General features: G+C 62.6%; 1 protein-coding gene across 10 annotated transcripts in view; it reads right to left on the bottom strand.

Moving 5' to 3' along the window:
* Positions 1 to 9: 9 nt before the first annotated feature.
* The window catches only part of CIC (capicua transcriptional repressor), a 27352-nt gene continuing 9443 nt past the window's right edge, over positions 10 to 17918 (bottom strand). For 3 of the 10 annotated variants that reach the window (XM_081516134.1, XM_081516136.1, XM_081516135.1), the window contains exons 3-21: positions 9264 to 9413; positions 8942 to 9176; positions 8709 to 8838; positions 8411 to 8593; positions 8165 to 8330; positions 7133 to 7335; positions 6819 to 7044; positions 6136 to 6239; positions 4667 to 5882; positions 4389 to 4576; positions 3892 to 4013; positions 3634 to 3800; positions 3245 to 3535; positions 2826 to 3148; positions 2281 to 2534; positions 2028 to 2182; positions 1817 to 1948; positions 1108 to 1239; positions 10 to 1005 (exon numbers count right to left, since the gene is read on the bottom strand). In XM_081516134.1, coding sequence (XP_081372260.1) covers positions 638 to 1005; positions 1108 to 1239; positions 1817 to 1948; positions 2028 to 2182; positions 2281 to 2534; positions 2826 to 3148; positions 3245 to 3535; positions 3634 to 3800; positions 3892 to 4013; positions 4389 to 4576; positions 4667 to 5882; positions 6136 to 6239; positions 6819 to 7044; positions 7133 to 7335; positions 8165 to 8330; positions 8411 to 8593; positions 8709 to 8838; positions 8942 to 9176; positions 9264 to 9413 — 4745 coding nt within the window. In that variant the 3' untranslated portion in view covers positions 10 to 637. Of the gene's footprint in view, positions 1006 to 1107; positions 1240 to 1816; positions 1949 to 2027; positions 2183 to 2280; positions 2535 to 2825; positions 3149 to 3238; positions 3536 to 3633; positions 3801 to 3891; positions 4014 to 4388; positions 4577 to 4666; positions 5883 to 6135; positions 6240 to 6818; positions 7045 to 7132; positions 7336 to 8164; positions 8331 to 8410; positions 8594 to 8708; positions 8839 to 8941; positions 9177 to 9263; positions 9414 to 11357; positions 11511 to 17918 lie in introns of those variants that run through there. The other 7 variants (XM_081516137.1, XM_081516138.1, XM_081516140.1 and 4 more) reach the window with 6 other exon arrangements.

Genomic DNA, 17918 nt, shown 5'->3' with positions numbered 1-17918 from the left:
CCACACAGGTGTGTTAAACAGCTTTAATCTCGGTCATTGTGGCTTCTCAGCACAGTAAGAAATATTGCACATGATCAACATGTTTTGTTCTGGGGATGGGGACAAGGGTGGGGGAATCACCTTCTTAGAAAGTACAACCCAAGTTGGGAGGGCAGAGGGGGTGGGGAGAGAACCCTCCCCGTGCCTGTGGCAAAGTGCAGGAGCCCCCACCCCCAAGCTAACCTGAGTCCAGCCCCTCTGGGGAAAAAAGGGGTACATGAACTCCCCCACTCCACAGGCACCTCCCTGTGGCCCGAGGCCCACACTACCCTCCAGCTGGCAGCCCTCACACGAGCCATTTTGCATAAAGTACAAGTGAAAAGGTCTGAAGGTAACACACTCCAGGTTATGTACAGGGGCTCGATGGAGAGAGACTGTGCCCCGCTTCCCCTCAGTCGCCCCCCCCTCTGTCACAGGGAGGGAGCTGTGGGGGGAGGGGGCAGACAAGGGAGCAGGCCTCATTTCGCCCCCAGCTGGAAAGGACGAAATGGCTTTACTGGGGAGGAGGCAACCATCCTGCCCCACCATTCCTGCCACCTAACATACTGTCCATGTCCTGAGGGGGGTACTGTGGGTCTGGGGTCTTCTCAGGAGCCCCTCACCTGCCTGTGGCAGCTGTGGAGGGACCAGAGGGCGGTGGTGAGGGTTGGGGGGCCCCCTCCCAGCCAGGCTGTCCAGGCCCCGGCTCTGGGGGTGGAGGCAGTGGCGGGGCAGCCGGGGCTGTGCCAGAGTCCGAGCCAGGTGAGGTGGGGTCAGGGCCCCCCGCGGGGCTGGGAGTAGGGACAGGGGCAGCAGCAGTGCCAGTGGGGGGCGGTCCGGGGAGGGGGGCCTCAGCTCCCGGGGGCTGTTCTGAGGGAGTGGCCGCCTGCATAATCTTCTGGCGCACCTCACGGATCTTCAGCTGCAGACAGACCTTGGAAGGGAAGATGTCTGCGTAGCGGGCCTGGAAGGCTGCTGTGGCCTGGGCTGTAGGCAGAAGGGGCAGGCGGGGAGGGGGAGAAGGGCAAGGTGAGATGAGTAGGTAGGCCCCCTCCAAGTCCCCCGCCCGAGACTCCCAGCTGTGCGCACCTGATGGGAAGAAGCCGTGGTCCTGGAAGAGCTGCATGACCAAGGCCCGGCGCTGGTCCAGGGTGCGCCGCAGCGACGAGTAGGGCACCTTCTCGTACTCCAGCTCCCCGAGCACGTCCTCAGCTTCTGTGCCTGTGAGCAGCACAGGGAGCCCAGTCACACCTCCTACCACCGTGCAAGGGTCCACTCAGCCCTCACTGAACCCTGTTTCACACCGGGTTCAGAGAGGGAACCTGCCCAAGGTCACGTGGCAACTTAAGGGCCTGCGAAACTCCAGAACCAGGCTTCTCTGGTGGCTCAGCAATAAAGAATCCACCTGCCAACGCAGGGGACGTGGGTTCAAACCCTAATCTGGGAAGATCCCACATGCCCTGCATGGAGCAACTAAGCCCTCAAGCCACAACTACCGAAGCTGTTGCATCCTAGAGTCTGTCCTCTGCCGCAAGCGAAGCCGCCACCGCTGTGAGAAGCCCGAGCACCTCAACTAGAGAGCAGACCCCGCCCGCCACGACTAGACAAAGGCTGCGCAGCAATGGAGACCCAGCACAGCCAACAACACAAAACAGAACACCTCCAGAACCCACCATTGGCCTGCTGTCCCTCTCAGTGACACCCAGCCCACTCTCCCACCTTTAACCCTGTTTCTAAGACCCCACCCCTCTTGGAGGCCCTGGGTTCCCCACAGCTCTGCCTGCCACCACGCCGGCACCTGTGCGGTCAAAGGTGAAGATGTCGCCCTCGCACTTGGCACTCTTGGGGGTGTTGGGCTCCGAGCTGCAGCTGGAGCGCCTCCTCATCTTGCGCTTAGGCGAGGTGGGGTCCTCAGGGGCCGAGTCCAGGTCTGTTCAGACGGAAGCAGGCTCAGTGGCCGTGGCCCCCGTCTGTCCCCCATCTCCCCCGGGCACCTGGAGCTTGCCTACCAGTGGAATTCTTCCTCTTCTTGCGGTAGGAGCCCAGGATGGCCCGGGGTGAGGTGGCCAGAGACTGCAAGGTGGGCGAGGGCAGCACCTCCTCAGGCCGGAACTCAGGCAGCTCGGCAAAGCGCTCTTCGAAGTCCACCTCTGACAAGACCCTGCTGGAGAGCAGGCAGGGTCACCTTCTCTGTCCCCGCCTGCAGCTGCCCCCTCTCCCAGCAACCCGCACACTCCACCCAGTCCCCCAGCCCATGCTCACTTGTCCACAGAGTCAAAGGTCTTCTTCAGGGGCGGGGGCCGCACCTTCACCTTCTTGCCGGCACTAGCCACCTCCTTGCGCTCGGGGGTGTCCCCGGCCGCCCTCCCACTGCCGCCCTCACTGCTGCCGCTGCTGCTACCAGGAGCTGGGGCTGGAGCCAGGGCCGGGCTGGGAGGGGTGGGAGGCTCCCCTCGGCTCTCCAGGCCTAGCCCGGGGACACGCCAGTCTGAAGACGAGCTGGGGAATTTGCTCACCTGGGGGGTGGGGTGGGGAAGGAGATGAACACTGCGGTCAGACTCACCAGGGCAAGATCCAGAAACAGAGAGGGATCACAGAGATGTCTACTGACTGCTAAGATACACAACTGTGGGCAAGACCCAGTCAAGACCCAGTCATGCAGACAGACAAGCCCAAGGCCAGAGGAGAACCCACAAGGGCACGGTTCAGACGGGTAGAGGGAAGAGGGGTGGGACAGAAGGCCAGACAGGGGACAGAGGAGCAGAGCCAAGCAGTGGTGGCCACCCCCAGGCCTGCTGGGCACTCACCATGGTCTCAGGGCCCTTGGTGCTGGTCTGCTCCTCGGCAGGTGGGGGCAATGGGGGACTGCTCCGGGCTGTGGGAGTCCAGGTCTCGGGGGGTAGTGGAGGGGCTGGTGTTGCTGGCCGCCCCTCAAGCTCTGACTCGGATGCTGGGGGCTCACGGGCTGGGCCAGGCTCCAAGGGCTGCCGGGGCGCAGGGCCTGGCCTCCCAGGGGCACCAGCCTCGAAGGAGCCCACGGGAATGCTGGCGATGGCCGCCTTCACTTTCTGGGGGGCCTTAGGGGTAGGCCGCTGGGCCTTGGGGGCCACTAAACTGTAGGTCATAGAGCCTGTGGGTGGAGAGAATATTTGCTGAGCCAGGCTTGACAGGAACCCATCCCCTGGGTCTACCCACTCAGCCTGCCCTCACCTGGCCTGACACCCACCTGTGGCACTAGGGAACGGGCTGGCGGGGGCCGGGGTGGCAGCAGTGGGCGCTGGTGGACCCTTGGGCAGGATGGGGGCAGCAGGTGGGGTGGTGCTGGTGGCCACAGTGTAGACCAGGCCTGGGGGAGCCTGGGATGGCTGGGCCAGGGGTGCTGAGGAGGTGGGTACGGGGCTGCCAGGGTAAAACGCTGTGATGACGGGACCACTGGCGGCTGCGCAGGTGGGAGGCAGCTGGGGGCTGGGCACGGGCGACACGCCCACCTGGCCAGGAGCCAGCAGTGGGGCTTGGCCTGTGGAGAGAGATGGCAGAGGCAGGGGACCAAGTTACAGCCTGGGCTGCCTCAGCCCCACCCATGGTCGCCAGCTGCCAGCCAGGCCCACCCCTCACCTGAAAGCAGGGGCTGCACGAAGGCAGGGCCACTGGGCCCCAGCGAGGTGAAGCCGAGGGCGACGGAGCTTGTGGGTCCGTATGAGGTGACTGTTCCAGGCTGACTAGATGCAGGACTGGTGCCCAGGGGCAGTGCGTGCCCACCTGCTGACTGCACGTAGGTGATTCTGCCATAGGGAAAGGGGAAGGTATGAGGAAAGCTGCCCCCCTAAAACCCTCCCCTGCACTAACTCCCAGGTAAGGGCTCAACAGCCATACCTGGTGGAGGAGGGCAGCAGAACCTTCTGAGGCTGCGAGGCGGGGCCGGGGAGTGGGGCCGGGCTGAGGGGCGGCACCAGGCCGCTGGGTGTGCTCACAGGCACCGGAGTCAGCTGGATGATCTGCGGGCAAGGCAACCACGGGCAGGGCTGAGCTGGGGCCCCAGAGTGGGGCAGGGGAGGCCTGAGACCTTGGAGGCTGGATCTCAGCAAAGACACGGAAAGGAGACATCGGGCTGGGACTAGGGAGGGTGAAACCAACGGAAAGAAGAGAGCGAGAGGCTGAAGACACAGAGAATGGACAAGGGACGAACGATGAGAGCAGAATCAAGACGCTCAGAGACATCAAGCCAGACAGTAAAACAGAGGCCCAGTCACCAAAGGGGAGAAAAGGAAGAGACTGAACAACAGGCAGACTCAGAAACCATGGGACGCAGAGACCGACACCCAGAAGGGAGGAGCAAGGGGCAAGTGGGGCCGCCACCGAGATGCCCTTACCTTGCTGGGTGGCTGAGCACCGTTCTGCACAGGTACTGAGAAGGGCGGGCTCACCAGGGGCAGTGGCTGGCCAGGCCCTCCTCCCCGCACTGACATGCTGGGGGTGGCCAAGGGCACAAGTACTTTCCCAGGCAGCAGCTGGGCTGAGCCACCAGGGGGTGGGGCCTGCACAGGAGACACTGACTGGGCTGCAAGTTAAGAGACAGAAGAGCAGGTGGTCACACAGGAGCGGAGGCAGCCTGGGGCCCACTCCTCGTGCTGCCCGGCCCGGGCCTCACCTTTGGGGGGCGGGGCGGAGGGTACGGACTGCAGGATGGGGATGCCAGGAGTGGGTGCGGTGGCAGCCAGGACTTTGCCGTTGGTGGAGGTGCCCGGTGGGAGGGTGAAACGGATGCTGGTGGTGGGGGCAGGGCCGCCAGGCGCCGCTGCCTTGGTCCCAGGGGCCGGTGCCACTTGCAGTTGTTGGGGCAGCGTGGGCAGAATGTACTGCACCTGGGTGATGCCCCCAGCCTTGCCCAGGGGACCTGGCTGCAGGATGCCTAAGGGCATTGGCCCATTGGGGCCACTCCCAGCACTGGCCCCCGAGCCTGAAGCTGCCCCACTGCCAGGGCCCCCCTGGGCAATGAACTGGACAGCGGGCGGTGCTGGGGCCCCATAGCCCGAGGTGCCCACCAGCAAGTTGGTGACGGTGGCCGGCGCCTTCCCCACAGTGCCCAGGAGGGGCCCAGCCACCAGGTGTGGGGCCGTGGAGGTGGCAGCTCCTGACTTCTTGTCCGAATACACTAAGCTGACGCCCAGCGGGGAGCCCCCCGGTGCCCGGGACCCAGTGACCGCCTCAGTCCTGGTGCCAGCTGTGTCACCAGGAGACGCTTCGGCCCGGCCGGGAGCGGGGAAAGGCTTGGAGGCGATGGGCACAGGAGTGCTGCTGACGGGCCGCACCACGTTGGTGACCATGGTTGCGGCCGGGCGGGACATGGGGGTTGCTGGGGCCCCATAGGCCAGCGAGGGCGCCGGGGCCGAGGGCACGCGAGCTCCGCTGCCCTCCCGTTCCTCCTTATTTGAGGGCAGGACCAGTGTCTGCAGGACGCCTCCTCCCCCACTGGGAGGCGCCGCGATGACTGAGGGGCCTGGTGGCTCCAGGCCACCCACGCTTTCAGGTCTCTTGCGACGGAAGGTGGCAGGATCCGTGGAGAGAAACCGGGTAGCCTTAGAAGGTGTTGCTGGGCCCCCAGTTCCAGGGGGTGGGGGACGGAGGGGGCCTGTGGTGCTGCCCTGACTTGACTCCTGGGCCTTGAAGGTCCCTGAGCCCAATGGGAAGGACGTGGCGGCTGAGGAGGAGGAGGCAGCAGGCGAGGACGCGGAGGAGGTGGGCCCATAGCCTTTGCCGAAGCCTGCAGGTGGATCTGGGGGCCCTGGAGGCTCAGGGTCCAGGGACGGACGGCAGTGAGTAAAGGAAGAACGGATCACAGGCGAGAACACCTTCCGGCCGAAGCCCTGAGTGGAAGGAAAAGGGAGACACAAGCATGTCAGGGGAGCCTGGATACCCACACCCTGCCCATCCCCGTTTCCATGTGCTGCCTGGCAGCCAGACCAGTCGAAGGCCTCCACTCATCCGGGCTGAGACACCCATGGGGCAAATAGCGCACCCTCTCTGGGCCTTAATCTCTCCCTCTCTTGACACACAGAAAAGGAACATTCTCCCTCCCAGGACACGTGTACCAGACAGCAGCAAGCCCCAAGCCCTCACCTTGCTGCCCTCCGGGTCCTCCCCAGAGCTGTCTCCACTCTCGCTGTCAGTCACCCGCTCCTTGCACTTGAGGTCGATGTCAGTGGTGCCGAAGCCGTCATCAGCTGAGAGAGCAGATGCAACACTGTTGGCAAAGGGCTGGGCGCAGGGCTGCCCAGAATGGAGGGTCTGGAGCCTGGCTCTGGCCTCAGGTCTGCCCCGTGTTGGCTAAGCGTCCAGGAATGCTGTTCCTCAGCCCAGGTGTGCCCACCTGCCTGCCGCCAGACCCTGAGAGCGATGGGGAACGGCACCTGACGCTGTGCCCCAATGGCCCAGCCATGCTGGTGTCCTCTGGCTTCCTGTCTGGCCTGCAGCAGCTTTTTTTAGTATTTATTTATTCGGCTACACTGGGTCTTAGTCATGACACCTGGGATCTAGTTCCCTGACCAGGGATCAAACCTGGACCCCCTGCATTGGGAGCGCGGAGTCTTAGCCACTGGACCGCCAGGGAAGTCCCTGACCTGGGGCTTCTCAAGGGCAGGGCTGAACTACCTTGGTAGGGCCTGAACTGAACAGGCCCAGGATCACAAAAAACAGGGAAGGGAAGAAAAAGGGGCCTAAGGACCTGGGCCAAACCTCCATCTACTCTCCAAACCTGAGCCTGCTACTCCCTGGCTAGGACTCTGGGTCCTGAGACAGCTTACCAATGACATCGTCGTCCCCTTCCTCCTCACAGATGACCATGCGTTCCTCATCACTGGTCATGTCCTCGCTGGCTGCACGTTGGGAGCGGGAGGCCCGGGTGGGGAGCAGTGGGGGCCGCCCACTGGCTGCCAGGGTGCCTCCCTCCCCGGGCGCCGCAAAGGGGCCTGGAGCCCCATACTGGGTAGAGGGCTTTGGGCCAGTGTAGGACGCAGGGCCAGACACCATCTGCAGAGCAAGTGCAGGGAGAATTCAGCCAGCGCAGTCACCTCCCTCCCTGCCCATCGCCCCTACCCCTGCTACCTGCCCTCCAGACCTGAGTCAGTTCCTGCAACGCCTGGCTGTCCACCTCCCCGCCGTCCAGGCTGTGGACCCCACTGTGGGAGAAGGCTCGGGGCCGAGCCGAGCCAGGTCCCCCGACGGCGTGCAGACGCTCTGCCCCACAGGAGCCGCTCCCCGGAGCCTTGGTGTCCGAGCTCAAGAGTGTCTGGGCTGTGACAGACAGGAGCTCCGAAGACACTGCAGGGAGGGAAAGAGACAGGGTTACAGTCAGGAAGCCTGCTACCAGCACCTAGGCTGGCCAAAACGTCCACAGACACTTCTAGATACTAGGTGCAAGCAGGTTGAACTTCCTGGGCCACCAGGCAGAAAAGAGACACCACCCACCAGCCCAGCATTTCCCACTACTTCCTATCCTCTGGGGTTTCAAGGAGTGAGCCCACTGCTCCCTGGGAGGCAACCCTTCTGAGAAAAGAAAAACCTGTAGACAGGTATGTGCAGCATTGCTTAACCGACAGCCAGCCACTGGAGTGTCTTGAGCCTCCACTCCCTCGTCTCAAAACGAAAGGAACATCCGTCACAGGGATGTGGGCTGGAACCCACAGGATCTCCAGCAAAGCACCTCAGGACGGTGCATTCTATAGAAACCCTCACTCAGTAGCAGTCACCGATGAGGGTCTTCCGACTGCGGCCTTGAGACCCAACAAGCTGGGGTTTAAATTCAGGCTCTGCCACTTCCTAGCTTTTTGTGACTTCAAGTAAGTGATTCTGCTTCTCGGAGCCTCAGTTTCCTCATCTGGAAAACGGGCTTTGGTTTTGAATGCTAGACATTATGCTCTAATACGTGCTTGTCACGTAGTAAACGCTCAATAACTAGCACTTGATGATGAGATTTCTGTTCGGATTATGTGACCTCCCTGACTCCTTCACCACAGCTCAGTGTCAGGGCCTTTGTAGTGAGGGGCTCAAAAGGAATGAAGCCAAGAGGAGCTTCTGGGGAAGCAGGCTGAGCAAGTGAAGGGGAGACGGGTGGCCCACAGGAGAAAAGAGGGCACAGGGGCTCACTGACCTCCAGGGGCAGCAGCAGTGCCTGTCTCTGACATGCTCCGCTCCCTCGGCTCCTTGTGCCCTCCTGCCAGCCCCAGGCTCGTGGGCTTGGCCTCTGAGCTGGACTTCTTCCGGTCCTTGTTGCACCACTTCCAATCTGGGTGGGCCTTAAAGTGGGCCTCTTTCACCTAGCAGGAAAGGGCAGGGAGACCCTTCACTCATCCGCCCGACTGGAAAAAGCTGAGGAGCCAAGAGGTGGCGGCGTTACCTGGAAAGCCAGGTCGTGGTACTTCTGCTTCTCCTTGGGCCCCAGGGCGTACCACCACTCGCCCAGGATCTTACTGACAGTCCGGTTGTCCTGGTTGGGGTGGCGCTGGTGGACCAGGGCCCGGTGCCGCTTGCTGAAGATCATGAAGGCATTCATGGGCCGCCGGATATGGTCCTTCTCCCGCTGCAGAAGACACCGGCCCACGTGGGATTGTTAGAACCCAGGGGATGGGCTGGGCGGCCACGGGGTGGGCTGGGCGGCCACGGGGTGGGCTGGGGACAGGTGGAAAATGAGGCACCTTGTTGGGGCTGCGTCCGTCCTTCTCTGAAGATGAGTCTCGTTCCTTGGGCAGGGCACTGAGGGACTGGGTCCGGCGTTTCCCGGGCGGCAGGGGCAACTGGATCTCAGGAGACATGATGGAGAGGAAGCTGTGGGGAATGAGATGTGATGGAGACAGAGCAGCAGGGACAATGAAAGCTGAGTCTCCAGCCACACCCCCTCCTCCCTGGTCCCAGGCCTCAGGGTACTCACGCATCGTCATGGTCACTCTCTGTCTCGCTGTCCAGCCGCGGCTCTCCTGGCGGTCCAGGGGCCTCATCCTCCGTGGTGGGAGGGGGGCCCTTCCCAGGTTCCACCACCCCCAAAGTGTGGGGGGGTCCGGGCCCTGGGCTCTCAGGGCATGTGGCTCCAGGGGGCCGCCCCGGGTCAGCATTCCCTGTCCCGCCCGGTGGCTGCTCGTGAGCAACGGCTGCCGACTCAGCAGGTTCTGGGGGCAGAGCAGCGGGTGGGTCAGAGGGCTCCGGGGCCATCCCAACCCCATCCCCAGGCCTCTCCACGGCCCCCTGACCCTCACCTTTGCTCTGGTTGGATGCCACGGGGTGGCTGGCAGGTTGCTGGGCCTCACTTGGCTGTACAGAGGGGTCAGGCTGGCTGGGGGCCAGGAAGGGGACTAAGGAGTGCCAGGGGAACACGGCCACAGAGCGAGGTTCCACGTTTGTCCACACTGTGGGAAGGAGGCAGCTGAGCGGTGTGGCAGGGGAGCCGGGCCTTGACCCCCCCCACACCCAACACCGGCTCTTTTCCACCCTGGACAAGGTGCCGCCCCCTCTTCTTTACACCCTCTTCCCCCATCCCAGAGCGCCCCGGGCTCAGGCGTGCAACATCACTCAGGAAGAGCTCCTCGCTGACAGATTTCTAGATTTATAAGAACGAAAACAGAAGCAGGGAAACAGTCCTCACACCCCACGCCCTCCCCCACCTCCACCTCCACCAGCCTTGCCACCAGGGACCAGGCCAGAGGAATGACTAGCTCCTGTCGCAAACCAGGCCATGTTTGCTTGCCATCTCACTCTCTGAAGACCTTGGCGAGGATGGAGACCCTCCCCCAGTCGTGCTCTATTCCCGTCACCACGCCTCATCCGACAGAGCCCCTCACTTTGGCCTCACATTCCCTTTCTTTTTTCTTGAGGCAGATGGCCCAACCTCCTCTCCCCACTACCCACAGGGCATGGGATCTCAGGCCTTTCTCCTTGCCTCCCTCCCCCTACCACAGACCCCAGGGAGCCAGACCTGCCCTTCCCAGGCTGGGCACTGGTGGCTCCAGCATCTTCTCCTTCCTCCTCAGAAAAAAGTCTACTGATTGTGAAGAGGCCTCCCAGCCTCCCTCACTTGAAACTCCTGCGCTCCCTCCAGTATAGTGGGCAGCCCTCTTGCCCAGAAAGATGGGAGGGTGTGGTAAGCTCCTCAGAAGAAAAGGCAGGGACAATAGAGCAGACAAGAGAATTGTTACGAGACCCTGCCCAGGCAAGGCAACAGCGCCAGGTGTTTCCTTGAGAATTTGCACAGGAAGGTACCTCCCGCACCAGGGGCCAACCTTCTGTTCCAGGAGCCGGGTGGTAAGACAGCCAGCCTGAGGCTGCGGCCCACCCCGGGCTGGACTCCTGGGCCTGGCCCAGGCTGGGAGTGGGTCTCCTTCTCATCGCCAGCTCCCTGGGGGAAGTGGAATCCACAGAAAAGGCCCCTGCTAGGGGAAGACCAAGAAGACAGGAGGAAAACACCCTAGCCCTGGTCCCCATCACACGAGGCTCCCCCTGATCTAGATCAATCTGACCTCAGCTGACCCCCCAGTAATGCCTTTGGAAGGCTGGCCTCGTGGAGCCCCTATGGGAGGCACTGGCCTCAAGACCTGCTTCTGTGAGATACTGCCAAAACAAGAAGTAGACATCAAGGCAACAGGAGAGGGACAAAGAAGCCAACACTGGAGAGGACTCTAGATACTATGAAAATCCCATCCCTACCACTGGGGCACTGGAACCCCACAAGCCTGCTGGGCCTTCAAACCCACAAGAGCCTTTAGAGACCTGGACAGGTCCCTCTCTTCACAATGATTTTGCCTCCTGATCTTCTGCTGGGTGAGAAAGAAGGGGCCCAGCAGACAATGGGTCCTGTCCCTCCTGAACTCCTCCCCAGCGCACTACCCTCCAGGTTTCTGGGTCTCGCCCTCTCTCTCTGAAGAGCACACCACAAACACATCACTTTGGAGCAGACAGTGCCTCTCAGTCCCAAGACCTGTCCTTAGCCCACGTCTCAATCACAGCCCCCAGCGCCTCCTCACTCTGTTTCACACCTGGGACCAGGTCTCACGCTGCTATGATTCTAACCCGTGCTCCGGAACCAGGTACTCTGCACCCTTCACCTCCTATGACAACATACCTGTCCCACCCTGCACCTAAACCCCACAGCTGTCCCCAGCTACGCCCCACTCTGCACTCTTTATCACTCTGCTACACTCCCACCTGCCGTCACTAACCACTTGGCCCAGCCGAGCTCTGTAACTTTCCCCTCTACTCTGCTGCCACCGTTCTTACTGTAACCCCATCACCATTACTCTGCACTCAGCACCCCGACATCTTGACCCCTGCAGTCCCAGGGCCCAGGCGCTACTGACCGAACATGCCGAGGCCACGGGAGGCCGCGCCGGACGCGGGCACCAGGGGCCTGTGGGCTGAGTACATGGTCCGGCGCGGGGGGGCCCGGCCGGGGCTCGCGCCTCCTCAGCGCCCGCCGCCGTTCCGCCCGCCGCCGGCTCCTCGGCCGCCGCCGCTCGGGCCCGGGGGGAGCTGGAGGCCGTTGCCACATGCCCCCCCCCACGCCGCCCCCCTCCGGCCGCCCCACGCGGGGGTCTCTGCCGGGCGCGCCTGCGCACAACGCCGCCTGCCTCCCGCCGCCCGGGGGGCGGGGGGAGGTCAGAGCGCGCCGGCCCCGCCCCGCCCCCCGGCGCGCGCGGGGGCCGTCACGGGGCGCGCGGCACGGGGGCCATCGGCGCCGCCCCCTCCTTCTCCCTCCTCCCGCGCGGAGCCGGGCGGGCGGGGCAGGTGGGGCGGGGCGCGGCGCGCGTGCGCGGGGGCGGCCCCCTCCCTTCCCCGTTCGCTGGCTCGCTCCCTCCCTCCCTCGCAGCTCCGGCGGGTAACGGCTCTGGCCCCGCGCGCCCCGGCTGCCGGCACCGCGCCCCGCCTTTCCGGGCCTGGGGCCCGCGGCTCAGCGCGGGGTCGGCCTCCGGCCCCGGGCGGGCAGACGGACGAGCGTGCGTGCGTCCGTGCGCTCCGAGCGAGCCCCGCGCCGAACCACCGCCGCCTCCCCGCCCCGCCACTACTACGCGCTCCCCTCCCCCCGCCGCACCTCCCCCCGCCCCTTCCCCGCTTCCCCCGCGGCCTTCCGCGCAAGCCCGGCCCACCGCGCGCGAATCCATTGGCTGCCGCCGCCGCGCGCGGGTCAGGCCCCGCCGCGCCCGCCCCCATTGGCCGCCCCGGGGGAACGTCAGTCATATGCAAATAAGGGCAGGGCGGGGCGGGCTCCGGTTGGACCCAAGCCGGCCCGGGGCGGGACCGCGGGAGGAGGGCAGCAGGGAGGGCGCACTGCAGTAAAGGCACCGAGCCAGGGGGGCGGTTCGGGGCGCCGTGCTGCAGAGGCCCGGGGCTGTGGGTGGTACTTGTGTGTGTCCAGTCCGCGCGAGGAACATGCTCACGCGCGGCTCGGCCCACCTCCCTCACGCCCACCTGGGGCGCGCACGTCCCCGCAGGGCAGATGAACTGCGTGTAGGGTTGGGCCAGCTACCCCTGAGCCCTCACCAACTCTCAACAGCAGTCACAACTCACACCCAGACACACACTCCTAGACAGACTTTCCTACCACACCCATTACCTTATACACACCCCAGGGTCACATGTACCCTCCCTCTTACACTCTCACACGAAGTCACACACCTAGAACACTTCCTCACATAAATGTACTACCTCCCACACTACCGTCCATCACGCCCCACCCACAGTCACACACACTCGTTCTCACCCATCCTCTTCACATCACCCATTTCATACATGCCCTATCATACATGCTTCATTAAAGCATATTCTCCTCACACATCCCTGTGAATCCTCATACAAACACAGGACATATTAAACAGGCAGAATTATCCCCTACACCTCGTCACAGCCACTGTTTGTCCACTGCACACACACTATGTCCCTCTAGCACAACCAACACTCGTGGCCTTCCTGGCACTCCCAACCCCAACACAGGTAACTAACAAGTGCCATCATACTGACCGCACACACTATATAAACTTACCCGGGTGAGCACTACTTCAGTACCCTGGCTCATCAGGTATACAAAGTGCCATGGCTGTTTACCATCATTGAGCGACCCTACCTGACACTTAGTGGCCACCTGGGACCCTCCACCTCACAGTGTAAGGCAGGAGGCCACCACTCTAGGTTGGGAGTCACTCTTTTCAGAAGGAAGAAGGGAAACTAACACTGGGGCTGCTCTGTTTTGGGAGCTTTTATGTATGACCCTGTGCGTTGAATCCTCACAACCACTAGGAAAGTACACTTTATTATGCCCATTGTTCAGATGAGAAAGTGAGGCTCAGAGAAACTGAATAAACGGTGCAAGATCATGCAGCTGGGACATAACAGCCCAGCACTCCAACTCAAGTGCTCTTTCCGCTACTGAAAATTCAACCTCAGGGTGGACACAGGCAGAGACTCCCAACCCAGAGGTCTGGGAATATGTTCAAAGATTCGGAGAGACTGATGAAGTATAGAAAAGTCAAAGGGTACACAAAGAGTCACAGACAAGGTCTGGGGCCCACCAGGCAGAGACAGTGGCCTTGGATCACCCAAGAGGGGCCCTGAGGTTACATCCTGTGAAGGCAGAGGCCTGGGGTCACAGCTGGGCAGGTCAAGACTGCACAGGCTCAACTGGACTAAGACTGAGCTCCTACAAAGGTGGGGTCAGTGACAGGCACAAACCCTTTTCCCAGCTTTCTGCACCTACAGAGATGAAGGCATGGAGAGGGGGCAAAAACCAGGTAACCTGAGCCCAGAGGGAAAGGGGAGGTCTGTAGCCCTTTGACCTCCATCAACTGCAGGGCCAGACTCTTGGCTGTGAGCCTGGAGAGACCAACAGAGGGACTATTAGGTGACCACCCCCTCCTCCCTATGCAGCCCCAGACTCAGACCCTCCATTACCTCACTGCCCCAGGGACTGCAATGTGAAGCAGAAATCAAGGCTGAAATCAATGTGGCCTGCTCTATCTCCCCGTGGCTGCCCCCTCCTCTCCCCACCGGTGAGTCACCTCCTGGCAAGTTAACCCCTTCCCCACTGCAATGCAGCTCAGGGACTGAGCTCAGAGGAACCCTGCCCTCAGTACCCCCACTTCTGCTGTGTGAGAAAAGGAGCAAGCCTGGCACAGGAGGGAAAGAGGGCCCCAGACATCTGGGAGGGTTGCACATCTGGTAGAAGGCAGTGCCCACAGAGGAGGGATGGGAAGAGGCCCCTAACAGGGTAGGGGACAGCCAAGTGGGGGCCCAGCCTAGCAGGGAGGGGCCAGAATCCGGGCGGGAAGGGCCCCCCTGCCCTGGGCACTGGGCCAGCCCTATACTTAGTTTCCATTGTTTGGAATGGAGGAACCCTGGGTGGGGGTGATTAGGAGTAGAGAAGAGGGAGCAGTTCTGTGTCTTCAGCCATCCCCAACTCTAATTGGGGCCTCCCTGGTTGGAAACTGCTAAGGAGGTTCCCCAAACCAGGGCCTCAGCCCCATCTGAGAAGGAGTGCTTCACCACTCTTCACTCAGAGCAGGTACTAGGCAGAATACAGTGCAGCTCACCCCTGCACTACAACATAACCAACTCCACAAAAGGTTTGGCCCCAAACAATCCCCAGGGCACCTTCCCACCCCAGCCTGGGGACAGGGAGCCCAGACAGAGACAGCAACTGCCACCCAGGGTGGCACAGGCTGAGGCCTGCCCAGAGCCCTGGGGCGCACAGCCAGGGATGCTGACAGACTGAGGGACGGGCAGACATGCCCTGAACTCGCGGGCCCCCGTTTATTGAGTCCGAGAGGCACCGCGCCCTGCCGCCTGCGGCTCCCCACCCTGCTCTCCAGGCCCCGGTCCCCGCCTCGGCTCACCACCCCGGTGTCCCCAGCTCCCCTCACCCGCTCTACACACACACACACACACACACACACACACACACACACACACACACACATACACACACACACACACACACCCACCCCGGGCGGAGTCGGCGACGGCCAGGGTTGCCTGGGGAACGAGCCCAGGATTGGGCTGGTGCTGCTTGGGAGGGATGGGGGCCTAAAAATAGCGCCGGGGTGAGTCAGTGTGAGTGGGGCTGGGGTAGGCAGGGGGACCAGAAGGGAAAGAGAGGCAAGCGAGAGGTGTGGGGGAGGCTCCCCAGGGATTGGGAGATGGGCGGGATAGGATGGAGGGAGGGATGTGGATTTGGGGGTAGAAAAGGGAGTCGAGGGGGAGTGTACAAGCGCCGGGGCTGAAAGGGCTGGTCCGCGCGGGCTGAGGGAGGCGCCACTGCCTGGGCGGAGGAGGGGGCGCCGCCCTGCGTTCTCCTCCCCAACCCCGCGCTCACGAGATTTTCCACTCGCCGCCTGGCCCCCAGCCAGCCCTTGGCGGGCCCCACAAAGCCGCTTTGTGCTGGGAGGGCGGGCGGGCGCCCGGCCGGCCTGACACCCACGCGGGCCGCGGCGGGGCGCGGGCCAGCTGGCACCCGAACTGTCTGCTGGGGGGAAGGTCCCCCACCCAGCCCGGGAACGCGGCCGCGCAAGGGTTAACGGCGCAGGGGCGGGGGGGAGCAGGTCTCGACCAATCGGCGTCGGCGGGAGCGACAGCGGCCAATGGGAAGACCCGAGGCCAGACGCCCCGGGCCTACCCCCTAGGGCGCGGGAATGGGCGCGGCCCTCACTGCCTGCGGGTCTGGATCCACAAAGCCCCCGATGCACCCTCTTTCCCTCGCTGCTTCGCATGAACAGGCTCAGAAGGGGGTAGGATCTTGCAGTCAGGAGGTGGCACGATCAAGATTTGAGCCCCGGTCTGCCTGGCTTCACGATTAGCTTTTCCACCGAAATGGGGAGACGGGGGTTCCCTGGCCCAGGCCCCCAAGCGGAGCGGGAACAGGGAACCGGGTGCGGGCGGAGGCGGCGGCGCGGCAGGCTAGGGTCCAGCCGCCTGCGGTGCAGCCGCTGCCGCCGGTGGTAATGGGAGCCAGACGCCGTCGTCGCCGCTAATGCGCCTCCCTCCCTGCCACTAATGGAGCCATTAATGCCCGGGCGCCGGGGGCTGCGGGCCACACACACCACCGCGGCGTTGCGCATGCGCAGGCCAGAAACCCCAGCCACCCGCCGCCACCAGGAGGCAGCCTGACCCCTTGCAGTGCCTGGCGCTGGGGGCTCTTCCAAGAAATCTCCAAGACTCACTCCTGCTACCTCCAAAGAGCCTCTACTCTCCTCTCTCCTGTAATTCACCCTCTTCTTCCCAGGCTGTCTCCTTCCTATCCAGGGGTCTTTGACAGCCTGATCCAACCCTCTCCCTCTGCTCTGAACCATTTCTAGACTCTTCACAGGGCTGACACTCAAGCATGGCCCAGCTGTAACCTGACTTCGTAGGCACCTTTCTGCCAAGTCTAGGCCCCGTGTCAGCTCCAGCCTCAACTGGCCACTCCAAGGCCATGCACTCTCACCCCTCCTGGCCTTTGCTTCTGTGGCTGCCTATGCCTGGATGGCCCTTCTATTCTACTACCCTGAAATCCACTCATTCTTCCTGCTTCAGCTCCGATGTCACCTCCAGTGAGAAGCCTACCTGGACCTCCCTCATCACTTCATTCATTAAGCCAGTTGCCTCTCTCCTCTGCCCTCCCCTGGCTCTGGGCCTCCCGCTGCTCATCCTTGCCTGTGCCTGCATCCACATATACCTTTCCCACCCACTTTACCCCAGGGCTGCTCAGCCTGGGCCAGGGAGAGGGGTGAGGAGGGACTTCTGGTGGGAGAGAGGGGGGTTATTGTTTGAGACAAAACAGAAATTCTGGTTGGGCAGAGTCTGGATCTGTGGAGTCAGGAGGATCCCCACCCCCACCCCCACCATCCCCCTGGCTCCTCTTGGGGCCTCATTTTCCCAAAGCACCCAAGCACAGTGGGTGGATACTGCTTGGTTTCTGAGATCCTGCCTGTTGGGATGGACTACTCGTGGGACTCAGTTAAATGGAGCTGGCACCAAAGTGTCTTCTGAAAGGTGATGGGGGTGGGGGTGGTAGGGGTGATCCGGGTCATGCCCTCGAGCAGGTGGGTGGGCAGAGGAACTGCTTTCCTGCTGCTCCTCCACAGCCGGATCTCCTAGCTTGGCCCCCAAAGCCCCCGCCTTCCTGCCTGTCTTGGGAACAGGTGCTTGGGTGTTGATGGGTCTGTAGGATAGCTCCCGACAACTCTCAGCAGCTTTCAGGACAGTAGCCGACATTTAATTTGTCAAGGACCAAGAAGGGGCCTTCAGGCCTAGACATTGCCCCAACACTCCCCAAAGAGGGAGCAAGAGACCTGGTGCTTAGCAACTCTCCACTGACTTAGAGGAACAGAGTTCCTGATGTGCAGAGTGGGAGTGGGGGCTAGGATAAGGGAAGCAGGTCTGTCTAAAGAATGGGAGGAGGAGGACCACAGGGTAGGCCAAGGCTGGACCAGAGACAGAATCCCACGATCCAGGGGTGGGGGTGGAGGGGGCAAAAAAAAAGGGTGGAATGAAAGCTTCCACAAGGACTGACATCTAAGGAGGTACAAACCAGGAAAGCCATAGAGAGAGCCAGACTCAGGGAAAGCCAGACAGAAGTCCAGAGAGGGAGACTCAGGCCCAGAAATGGAGACCTGGAGAGACAGACATAGGCACCCAAGGGAGAGACAGATACGTAGTGGCTCATACAGGCAGATGAGCAGACAGGCCCAAGAGAAGGGGCACTGCCTGTCAGTACGGGGAACCCAGGCAGAAGCTGGGAGCTGGAAGGCAGGCCATGCCAAGCACGAGGCTGAGACATCTGGCCTCCTAGGCCAGGGCTGTAGGCCCTGGGGCGGCTTCCTCTCTGGGGGAGCAGGCGGGAAGAGTAAGAGGGAGGTGGCGATGGCAGCTGGCTGGCCCGGCCATGCACAGAA

The sequence above is a fragment of the Giraffa tippelskirchi genome, chromosome 7, assembly GCF_054371585.1.
Source record: "Giraffa tippelskirchi isolate mGirTip1 chromosome 7, T2T-mGirTip1v1.2.pri, whole genome shotgun sequence".
In the NCBI taxonomy this organism is placed as follows: domain Eukaryota; kingdom Metazoa; phylum Chordata; class Mammalia; order Artiodactyla; family Giraffidae; genus Giraffa; species Giraffa tippelskirchi.
This window is presented reverse-complemented; position numbering and strand designations above follow the sequence as displayed.